Source organism: Hyperolius riggenbachi, chromosome 6 (assembly GCF_040937935.1).
Source record: "Hyperolius riggenbachi isolate aHypRig1 chromosome 6, aHypRig1.pri, whole genome shotgun sequence".
Classification (NCBI taxonomy): domain Eukaryota; kingdom Metazoa; phylum Chordata; class Amphibia; order Anura; family Hyperoliidae; genus Hyperolius; species Hyperolius riggenbachi.
In genome coordinates, this window is record NC_090651.1 from 63,728,610 (window position 1) to 63,740,693 (window position 12,084).

The 12,084-nt window shown below is 46.0% G+C and overlaps 1 protein-coding gene across 1 annotated transcript in view; it reads right to left on the reverse strand.

The window, feature by feature from the left end:
* Positions 1 to 12,084, reverse strand: part of PRKAA2 (protein kinase AMP-activated catalytic subunit alpha 2) — a 48,008-nt gene that overhangs the window by 20,374 nt on the left and 15,550 nt on the right. The window contains exons 3-4 of the mRNA XM_068239416.1: positions 9,207 to 9,300; positions 3,078 to 3,222 (exon numbers count right to left, since the gene is read on the reverse strand). Coding sequence (XP_068095517.1) covers positions 3,078 to 3,222; positions 9,207 to 9,300 — 239 coding nt within the window. The remainder of the gene's footprint in view (positions 1 to 3,077; positions 3,223 to 9,206; positions 9,301 to 12,084) is intronic.

Sequence of the window (12,084 nt, forward strand, 5' to 3'; positions counted from 1 at the left end):
GGGGAATCATGTAGCTAGCGCTAGGCTAGCTACATGATAAAAAAAAAATTAGGTAAAAAAAAACCTTCCGCGGCCGTGCGCCACAAATAATCAGAACGCTAGGGAGGTTAACCACTGTGACAAAACACACTCATCAATGACTAATAAATAAACTGTCTGTTTTATTGACTGGACACGTTAGAGTCAACAGGTCACCGACATATAATGCTGGAAATACACGGCTCGATTCTGAGCCATTTAGATGCCTCGATAGATCATTTCCGACATGTCCGATCCCCGGCCCGATCGTTTTGCCGATTGATTCCGCATTGAAGACAATGCAAAAAGATTTTAAAAAACAGCGGAAGATAAGAGAATCGCCTGCGTAATCGAGCAGGGAATCGATCAAGCGAGAGAATCAAGCGGCAAAAGCGAGCCGTGTATGCCCAGCATAAGTAATTGAATCTGTTGGAAATCTCAATCTGTGTACCGCCAGTTTTATTGTGGTGTATTTGTATAGTCGCGTCCCATGTTAGTGGAGGAGCAGAAATACAGACATCAAACCCACAATTGTTGATTCCGGTAATACCTCTAATGACTAGCTGGACTTGGTTTATTGCAAGCTTTCCAAACTCTTCTTTTTTTCTTCTTCTTTTCAGAACTAGATCAGAACTGTACAATAAGAAGTTTGAATCACATACAGACTTCTAAATGATTCTGTAGGCTAAGCCTGACATGATGTCACACACTTCTACCTCTTTTGTAGTGTAAAAAGACTTCCTCACTGTTCAGAGAAACCAAACAGCTCGGGGTGACCCAAAAACCACTAGGAAAGTATAGGGGACTAAAAGAGACCGAAAAGCCCTCCTACTAAAAAGCAATGGATAGTGTGTTTTGCTTTCTTAAAGGGATACTGTAGGGGGGTTGGGGGAAAATGAGCTGAACCTACCCGGGGCTTCTAATGGTCCCCCGCAGGCATCCTGCGCCCGCGCAGCCACTCACCGATGCTCCGGCCCCGCCTCCGGTTCACTTCTGGAATTTCAGACTTTAAAGTCTGAAAACCACTGCGCCTGCGTTGCCGTGTCCTCGATCCCGCTGATGTCACCAGGAGTGTACCGCGCAGACACAGACCATACTGGGCCTGCGCTGTGCGCTCTTGATGACATCAGCGGGATCGAGGACACGGCAACGCAGGCGCAGTGGTTTTCAGACTTAAAAGTCTGAAATTGCAGAAGTGACCCGGAGGCGGGGCCAGAGCATCGGTGAGCGGCTGCGCGGGCACAGGATGTCTGTGGGGGACCATTAGAAGCCCCGGGTAAGTTCAACTCATTTTCCCCCGACCCCCCTACAGTATCCCTTTAAAACAGAAGGTACTTGTGATAATTCAGCGTTAAGTGAACATCTGTAGTTACCCACAATGCACTGCTACTGAATATGCAAATTACCTCGTTATGCCCCTGAAGCCAGGCTTACATCCAGAACTGCTGGTGCATAGCAAGCCTATATTTTTAAATTTTACAGAGCCACATCAACCCAACATGCAGACAGCCTGTTTCGAACTTTTGGTCCTCCTTAGTGCATGGCAGGGACTGATATGGCTCTATGGCAGGGATTGATATGGCTCTATGGCAGCCTTTCTCATCCTTTTTACCCTGGAGGAACAAAAAACAAAAAAATGAACTTAGAAAAAACAAAAAACTTGCACTACACTCAACTAATCAATTACCTAACTCTCTCACTCTAACACTAAGCCTGCAGCTTGTCTAATGGCCCATACTCACGGGCTACATTTGTGGCCTGTCACTAGCACACGGGAGCGTGTGCGCGACAGGTCGGCGATAGCTCGTCGCCAGGTCCCTCCGCATACACGCGGCGGAGGGACCTGGCAACTGATGCGGCGGAAGCTGTCGCTGTTGTTCCTCCCCCCGCCGGAAGCTCAAGGTATTCCCTGCTTGTTGCTGTCGCTAGTCCGCACACACACGCGGACTAGCGACAGTTGCGGCGGCAACTGTCCCCAGGCGATTGACCGCGCCAATCGCCTGGCGACAGCAACGATGAGCGACGGTTCGGGTTGCGCGCCCGTGTTGCGCCTCATACTCACGGGCGACCTGTCGCCGCAACACGCGCGCGCCGCGTGTTGCGGCGACAACTGTAGCCCGTGAGTATGGGCCATTACCCTCTCCACACAGCAACTACTAGTACACTACACTACAATCTATCACTCAAACTAACAATCTACTGTCACTCTCTCACAAATACACCTAGCTATTACTACTAATAGCTCACACACTCAATCTAATTCTCTCTCACAGGCTTTAAAAATACTTTTGTTTTATATACAGTCTTTAAAAAGACTATTGTTTTCTGTTGAAACAACTAATATGGGTCTGTCTCTCCTCTCTCCAACACCAGACTGAAACCCACAAGCTTCGTGACTGTCACACCTCTCTTATATACAAAACGGGTGGGATATCTGATGATAGGTAGCTAGGGAGCTGGTTGCTAACGTAGGATTGGTTGGTTTTTGTTAAGACTCTAATTAACTCTAATTGGTGCAGAAATTCCGTTTTTAATGCAGAAATCAGCATGTTTTATGCTTCTGTGATGGGTCTATCCCTTCCGATCCTTCTGATTGGCTAATGCAGCTTTTACACTCTTCTGTTTAAATTCCGACGGAATTCCGCATAGAAATTCCGCTATTTCCGATTACTGTTACAGCTTTTCCGTCCCGGCTCACCGGAACGGAATTGCCAACTTCCGACCGGAATCGCAGAAATCTCCATTCCGCAGAATCCGACAAGCAACCCTAGTTCTGATCTAGTTCTGTATAATGCCTAAAGAAGAAATTATATGTTTCAAAAGTTTGCAATAAACCATGTACAGTTAGTCAAAACAGGTATCACCAGAATCAACGTCTGTTGGTTTGATGTCTGCATTTTTATAAAGTCTCAGAATTCGGCCTAATCGGAGCAAGACTTTGAAGGTCAGTGTGAAGGCTGCAGAACACAGTATTCTGGGAAAACATTTCTACACTGACAACCTTCACAGGGTGACCTGTCGCTTGGCTGCATTCCTAGGCCGCTTGCGGTGTCACATACCAAAGTCAGCAATCTTGGCATTCATGTGCGCATCTAGCAACACATTCTCAGGTTTCAGGTCCCGGTGAACCACCATATGTCGGTGGCAATAATCCACGGCCGACAGAATCTGCTGAAACAGGCGTCTTGCCTCCGGTTCCTCAACCTGTAATGGGAAAGAGGAGTCGTTTGTTTTGTAAATACAGCATGACAGTCATAGGGAACTTTAAGATCTCCAGCTGCTGTGGAACAACATGTCCTTGCATGCACTGCCAAGTAAAAAGTGCACACAGGGACAACCAAGCAGCTGGCTGGGCATGCTGGGACTTGTAGTTTCAAAGCAGCAAGAGATCTGCCAAATGTACGTGGATACAGCAGATCCCTATTAGTGTTGTCCGGATCATGAATGATTCGGATCTTTGATCCGAATCTATGTTGTGAGTCGAATCATCCGAATCATCAAAATGAGTGATTCGGATCGCAAAAGGGGCGGGGCCAGGAGCGGCACGCCCCTCTCAGCGGGCAGCGGGGTCCTGGAAGCAGAGCTGAGATGGATCGCTCTGTTGGATGGGAGGCAGCCTTGCAGGGAGACAGGTAGATGAGAGAGAGGGGACGTGGGTGCCACTGCCAGATATGTGTAGAGCACACATACTGGCTATAATGTGCTGCTGATTATAGGCTGTCTCTTCCGTAGTTGTGCACAGTGAACACATTGGAAGCTTTTGGCTCAGCTCAGCACAGCTCAGTAACTTTGCAGGCACTGTGATTGCTGTGCAATATGATCCTCCTGTACTGCTCTAAACAGCTGCACTTATCTTCTGGGAATGCTTCGGGGAATGCTTTCTTTTACTGTGCGACGTTTGCATTCAAAGTACACAGATGAACATATAGGTGAAATACATGTAAAGCATATGATTGCAGCATGTGGGTATTGTGTGCAAGCAAACATTTCTGCTCTCTGCTCGTCCCTCCTCCCTTCTCTGTCTACTCCCTGCCCTCTGTCCATCTTCTTCCCTTCTCTGTGTGTCCACCCCCCTCCCCTTCTCCAGGGAAAGACCTGTCCTGCTATTCATTTCACCCCCTCCCCCCCGAATTCTTCGGTAGTAAAATGATCCGAGATTCGGATCAAAGATCCAGATCTTTTCAATGATCCGATTCGAATCATCCGGATCATTGAAAGGATCCGAACTTCCCATCTCTAATCCCTATCATTGTTTTCTTTATTTTCCCTAGCACCTCCTGAGCATCACAGAAATCATAGTGCCACAGGGGTCGATTTACAACTTTTTTTTCTCTTAAATTATCTCACCTTACTACATATTTTACAGCTCAACTATAATGGCACATACTCATGGGCTACAATTGTCGCCGCAACCACGTGGCGCGCGAGTGTTGCGGCGACAGGTCGCCCGTGAGTATGAGGCGCGCACCCCGAACCGTCGCTTGTCGCTGCTGTCGCCAGCCGATTGGCGGCGTGTGTATGCGGACTAGCGACAGCAACCTAATAGCCGGAGCATTGAGTTTCCGGCAGGGGGGAGGAACGTCGGCGACAGCTTCCGTTGCATCCCTAGTCCCGCGTGTGTATGCGGAGGGAACTGGCGAACTGTCGCGCACACGCTCCCTTGTGCTAGCGACAGGCAGCAAAAGTAGCCCGTGAGTATGGGCCATAAGGAAAGAAATGAATAAAGCCCAGTTCACGCTGGCAATAAAAAACAGTCCACTCGCAAATCATAGCGGAACAGATCCTAACAGATGCGAACGGATCCAATGTAAACATAACAATACATTCACATCCGTCCATTCAAATGGATCTGTTCCACACGCTCTGCTGACCGAACCGCAAGTTTGGTGCTGCATCGATTATTCTGGATAGTAGAGCCCAGTGGAACAGAAACAGACGCTGAAACACTGCATTGGGGGCAATGCACACTGGCTAAAAATTACCTGTTCTAGCCAGCAAAATCCACTTTGGTGATAGGAGTTTGGGGGGGATATGGGGAAACGGAAGTGAACCAATGGAACGGTAACGGAACAAAAACTGATCCGTTCGAAAGGGAAATCGGCACACGGTGCCAGTGTGAAGCGGCCCTAAGTAAGGGGTTATATTCACTAAACAATTTTACATGTGTGTAATACACACTTTGAAAGTGACATTTGCTTTACGCAAATTGCACAGCTTGCATCTTGCAATTTGCGCAATGTCCATTAAAACTGATGTTCTCTGTCTGCGCACATAAATGTTATTGCTATTTAGTGAATACGTCCCAAGGAGAGCTAATTGATGAGATAAACAGCTGAGGGGGTTGCCTAACTTATTTGCAATAAAATTACTGTGTGAAGACAAATAAAAATATTAACAGCATTTAGTGAATCAAAACCAGGGAGAGTTAATCCACGACATATACAGTTAAAACTCGCCTCCTAGTGATTACAACCGATCAGTAACAAAGGTTCTACCAACTAAGCTTTTCATGAGCGTCAACTAGCAAATACAGTGCCCATTGGCAGAACATGAGCACCTGTATACCAATATAGGTGCTCCCATACTCTGCAAAGAGGCAATAAGCACTTCCTTTAAAGAGACACTGTAAACTTAAAAACGCCCCCTGGGGGATACTTACCTCGGGAGGGGGAAGACCCTAGATCCTATGAAGGCTTTCCCATCCTCCTCTGTCCCACATTAGCAGCGCTGCCCCCCTCAAACCACACCCGACAAGGAAAGTCTGCTGTGGCACAGTAGCGCCTGCAATATTTACCTTCCCCGGTTCCAGCGCAGGGGCAGCAGTGGCTCGCCGATGGGCTCAGGTGAAAATAGCCGAGGCAGAGCAGGCAACTTGTGCCTGCGCAGTAGAGTGGACCTGATCAGGCTCAGCTATTTCTGCCTGGGCCTAAGCGGAGAGCTGCTACTGCACCTGGTAAATATTTACATGCACGCCGTTTGGGGACTTCTAGCGCTGCCATCGGTGGAAAAGGGGAAGCCTCGTTAGGATCCAGAGGCTTCCCCCTCCCGAGGTAAGTATCCCCCGGGGGGCGGTTTTAATTTACAGATTCTCTTTAACCTCTTCCAGACCAACCTATTTGTAATGAATGTGCTGCTGGAGGCTGTGCGGCTCTTACAGGACGTAGATTTCAACTAACGTCATTCTTCCCGTTCGCAGCGCTGTTCCGTTGCTGCACCTCCTTGCTTGGCTGTCTCAGTGACAGCAGAGCGTCCGCATTTTCATTGGCTCCTGACCCCATGATTACTGTGAGCCAATCACAGGGCAGAATAGGGAAAGGACTGCTAGAGCCGTCCAGCCCCGAAAGGGTTAAAGAAGTCAAGTAACACTCAAAAATGTATTGTTTGTGTTCAAATAAAATTATTATAATTATTACTATAATCTTTGACTGTTGTTCTTAGTAGGTGATTTTTACTTGTTCTCCATCATACAGTATTTTAGGGCGCTGAAGTGTGGTGATCGAGAGTATTCGGGTGTTCCCAATTTGATATGCCGAACTCGAGTACCAACACTAGGAATGATCATTTTGGGCAAACGAAAGTCTACATTGTGTTTGTTGGTTCATATAGGGAAGAATAAAACAAACAAACAAACAAAAAATGAAGGGGACCTTTCATAAACAGAAAGATTGGCAGATTTGTAAAAGTAATAATCATCTTAAATGACTAACACTTTTCTAAGAGATCAACAGTTTTCCAAGACTGACACTTTGTCATTAGTGAATCAGAATCAGAATCATGTTTATTTCGCCAAGTACAACGGGAGTTGTACCCGGAATTGGTTTTGGCACTACAGGGTCATGAAAGACATGTTAGTGAAGATTGATATACTTGTAATGTTTGTGAAGCATAAATCTGCCTGACCAACGCTTTATAAATCACCATACAGCTTTCCATACGTTAATTGTGGTAAATTCCACAGGCTGTAATGAAGAAGTGTGGAGAATCTTGAAGGTTGCTACTGTTTACCATTTTAGGAAGCAGTAATAAGTACCTTATTTTTTGGACTATAAGATGCACCTGTCCATAAAATGCACCCGAGTTTGGAGGACAAAAACCAGGGGAAAAGAGTATACTAACCTTTGAGCATCTATGGTGCAGGGGAGTCTTGTGAAGCAGGAGTTGGAATCTTATTTTTGCAGAATGACCAATAAGTTCATAATCAGCTGAGGAATGGGCAAATTTCCATCTGGCTGCTGCTATGGGGGGTGATCCTGGAAACACCAGTGTTTGGCTGCTGATGCTGAAGCTGCCGTCTTGTATGGGCTGTAGCAACCACAGCAGCGTTAGCTGCAGGGAGTCGTCTGCACTGCTGGGAGCCCAAAGTCCTGTGTATGCTGGCATGTTCCAGTGTCCCCTCCCTGCACAAATCCCCATGACATCCCCCGCTCATGCAAACCAGGCCAGCCCTTCACCTCACCTCTAACAGCGTACCTGTAATAAACTGATTTCAGCCCCGCGGCACTCCAAGCTTTTGCAAACGGCTCCATGTTTCTGCACTGTACTGCCGTGAAACTGGCTGCTGCTGGGGGTGTTCCTGGCAATCCACATGTTCAGCTGTTAGGGCTGTAGGCTTGGCAACAACGGCAGCGTCAGCTGTGGGCAGGGCCAGATTTACCATAAGGCATTGTAGGCATGTACCTACAGGCTCCTTATGTAGGAGAGGAGGCTCCCCTTCCCAAGTGTCCCCCTACCCATTGGGGGGGCTACTTAATACTGAGGTGGAGGCACATCTGACTCCCTATACTTGGGGTGGGGGACACATCTACTACATAGATTAATGGGGTTACCGAGTGGGGAGGAAGGATACATACCTAATATGGGGGTTGTGGCCAGAGTTGAGGGGTGGGGTTCAGGGCACCAGAACGCCTGTGCCTACAGGCTCCTGAGCAGTAAATCCAGTTCTGGCTGTGGGGGAGCCGCCTGCACTCCTGGGAGCCTGAAGTGCTGTGTGTGTAGCTCACACACCGGGACTGCAGTGCATTTCAGGCTCCCAGGAGTGCAGGTGGCTCCTTTACATCTGACACAGTTGTTATTGCCACAAACCTGCAGCCCCAGCACTAGCAGCCAAACACGTAGATCGCCAGGATTGTCCCCAGCAGCAGCAGCCACACTCACGGTGATGCACAGAAGACACATGGAGCCGCTCGTGAGATGTCTGAGTGCGGTGGGGCTGGATCAGCTGATCACAGGGACACAGTGAGAGTTGAGGTGAAGGGCGTGTGCATTAGTGGGGGCCACCACGGGGATTTGTGATGTGCAGGGAGGGGGACATGTGCAGATCAAGTCTAGCATTCGGACCATAAGACGCACTAACTTTTTCTCCCCATTTGTGGGGGAGAAAAGGTGCATCTAATGGTCTGAAAAATACGGTACTTACAATGAAAGTCAATGGGATGCTTACCACCACTTATTCTAGACAAAACTAACAAACATGGCTGGGGATCTGGTAGACCATTCAAGTCAATGGATCTACAGAGCACTGGTCTATTGGCTTGGATGGTGCCAACTTCCAAGAGACACCCTAAAATACAAGCACTGGTGGCGCCTTTACAAACATGGCTATATAAGTGTGGATCATGCTGTGAAAAATAGAGAACAGGAAAGTAGCAATCTGATATGACAAAAGTGTCAGTGTCCACAGGACCACCCACTAATGCCCTTCATACCTATTATGAGGGAATTATAGAGGTCGGAACTGCTGTCCTCCTTTTGGAAATGCTTTTGAGGTGCTTGAGTCTGACCGCTCTCTGGCCACACTTTTGGCAGTTGCCAATTGTCATGAGGAAGCGAGAAATAACTGCAAAACGCGTTGTCATCTGACCCTACTGTGTGCAATAATGTTTTGAAAGGAAGGAGTCATATCAGCTATTTTTGAGATCTTCAGGAGAAGTAAGCCAACTATACCCCTCCTGTTTAATGAATTTTTAATTGTTTTATAATTTTGGAATCCTCCACCCACTAGTATTTCTGAAAATGCTAGCAGCCTTACCACCATGCTCATCCTCACCTGGTACAAGTGTGTAGGTCAGGGAAGTAAGAGAATAGTCACCTGACCTGAACACTTGGTCTAGGAAAGTGACTTACATAACCGCAGAACAGAAGGAAGAGGCTCTTTGTGCTGCCTGCAGACAGTTTACCAGCTGACTCACCCGACCGTGCTTGCATATGTAATCGAATAACTCCCCACCGGCCACATATTCCATCACCATGAAGAAGTCTGTTGGAGTGCTGATCACCTGGTACCTGCAAAAGAAAGAGAGTATCCAAATACTGCTTTAACAGAAAAAAAAATGATTTTGTAGGTTGTGTCAAGAGATGCTCAAGACAATGTAATAGCATACCTCCCAACTTTTTGAGATAAGAAAGAGGGACACTTAAGCCATGCCCCTGCCACACCCCTGAATACGCCCCCTGCCACACCCCTGAATACGCCCTTGACACACCCTTAGTCACGCATACCATAAAGATTTCATTAGAAAAAAACATGTTGTTTTATAATTCAAACCACACTGGTCCTTTCTATCCTGGTTCATTTTCCTTCATATTAACATTTTAAAATGAGTAATATATCAATTTAAAGGATGGGAATAAAGTGTAGAGTCAATCAAACACATTTTTCAGTAAAGAAATATATATATATTTACATAGATAGAGGGCTATAGTCCTGAAAGAGGGACAAATGAGGAGGACAGATGGACAGGGCTCCCAAAGAGGGACTGTCCCTCCAAAAGAGGGACAGTTGGGAGCTATGTATAGTAATAACTTTTAGCAGTCTCATAATGCAAGCTTTCAGGGAGCTTGTTACTTTCTTGCGTTATATTTTAAAAAGCTTATTTTTGTTAATATGCAAGATGACAGGACTTTATTTTTTTCAGTTAGCCAATACAAGTTATCATTTTTACAATAATTTATTCCACCTAAAAATTTTATTTTGATTCAAAACAATACATAATAACTGTAAAAGCTTAAAGGACAACTGAAGTGAGAGGGATATGTAGGCTGCCATATTTATTTACTTTTAAGCAATACCAGTTGCCTAGCTGTCCTGCTAATCCTCTGCCTCTAATACTTTTAGCCGTAGACCCTGAACAAGCATGCAGCAGATCAGGTGTTTCTGACATTATTGTGACAAAAACAGCTGCATGCTTGACTCTCGTGTTATTCTGACACTACTGCAGCCAAAGAGATCAGCAGGGCTGCCAGGCAATGATACAATCTCTTCGGGTGTTCGACTCTACAATCAATTGGATCAGGCAATGTTAGTGGTTTAGATCAACAACGAACGATGATGTATTGATGTATCGTACTGTCTTCCTGACAGCTTGGCAGTGTAATGCTGCTGTAATCACACACGTTTATCCACTTTGGCACGGATTCCACAATCGCAGCAACACATCAAGGTCAAACACAAACATAAACACAACTATGAGTCACTGATTATACAGTGACTGTGCACCCGGCTAGTTTTGGTGACCACCCGGCTGTCATCGGCTCATCTTCTCCTCTGCTGTATGCAGAGAAGCGCCAGCCCTGCATTCTGTTATCACGCCCCACCCGGCTACTTTTTCTTGCCACCCGGCTACTATTTCATGCCACCCGGCTGGAAAACATTTCTGGGGAGAACACTGATTATATATTCAGACTTATTAGAAGAAGCTTGTGCATAATGCAATAACGGGGCTATCACTATTGACTGTATTTAGAGTTAGGCTTGTTCCCCACAGTGCATGCTTTATTGCGTTTTTGGATCATTTATGATCCACAAAATGGCAGGGCACCGATATTATCCCTGAAATGATAATCTTCACCATCGAGGAAATCTGCCCGGGCATTTTTTCCCAATGCTGTGCAAAGCATAATGGGATTTCTAATGTTGTTGTTCTCATTGCCTAGCAGCTAGGAAGGGTGATCAGGACTCAGGATAGTTGGAACTGTGTCTCATGCTCCCTGTCACCTCCTTTCAACTAGAAAGATGGCTGCCCCCATGAAACTGCTACGTTTCCATTGATGCGATCTGATTTTACCCCCAAACTCAAACATAGTGGCTGCTAGGGATGATCAGTGAAATGCAAATAATTCTGAGTTGATGCAGGATTATTTAAAGGACCACTCCAGTGAAAAAAGTTAGCAGTTAACATCTGAAAGAACTGACAGATTTTGGACGAGTCCATCTCCTCATGGGGGATTCTCAGGGTTATCTTTGTTTTCAAAAGCGTTTTCTGAGCAGCAGTTGCTAAGTCTTATGCTTGGAATACACCATGTGTTTTTTAGGCAGATAGATGGTTCGATAGATAATTTCCGATATGTCCAATCTAACTTTTGATCATTTTACCGCTCAATTTCTGATAGAAGTGAATGGAAATTGATAAGAAAAGATAAGAGAATCGAGTAGGAAATCGAGCGGAAAAACGAATCGAAACACGATCGAACGGCAAATCGACCGCAAAAACGCATCGTGTATTTTCAGCATTGGTGACAAAATAGTGTGCAAGTGAGTAGGGAGGCTGGCTGGTATCTTACTATTTTGGCAGTTAAACTGCCATTCAGGAAATGCTTTTGAAAAAGAAATCCCTGAGAATCCCCCATGAGGAGATGAACTAGTCGGTTCTGCCAAATTTTAACTGCTTAATTTTTTTTTTGCTGGAGTGGTCCTTTAATGAATAGCTGTCTGCTGTATGTATTCAGTACCACCTCCTCAGGTCCCTGTAAGCGTGAGTCCTAAAACCATCTGTAGGTGGAAGGTAAAAATCATAAATGGTCAGTAATAGTTTAAAGTGAACCTCCAGACTAAAAATCTACTCAGCAGCACTGAAAAGGCTTTGTGTTTCTTTAACAGGTTCACAGCATCAGAACTTTGTTTTTATTACCAAAGCTTCATTTTTAGCTGCACAGAAGCTAAGCACCGCCCCTTCGAAGAAATCTGCCCGGGCATTTTTCCCCTGATGCTGTGCAAAGCATGATGGGATTTCTGATGTTGTTGTTTTCATTGCCCTGCAACTGATCACCCCGATCAGGACACAGGACAGT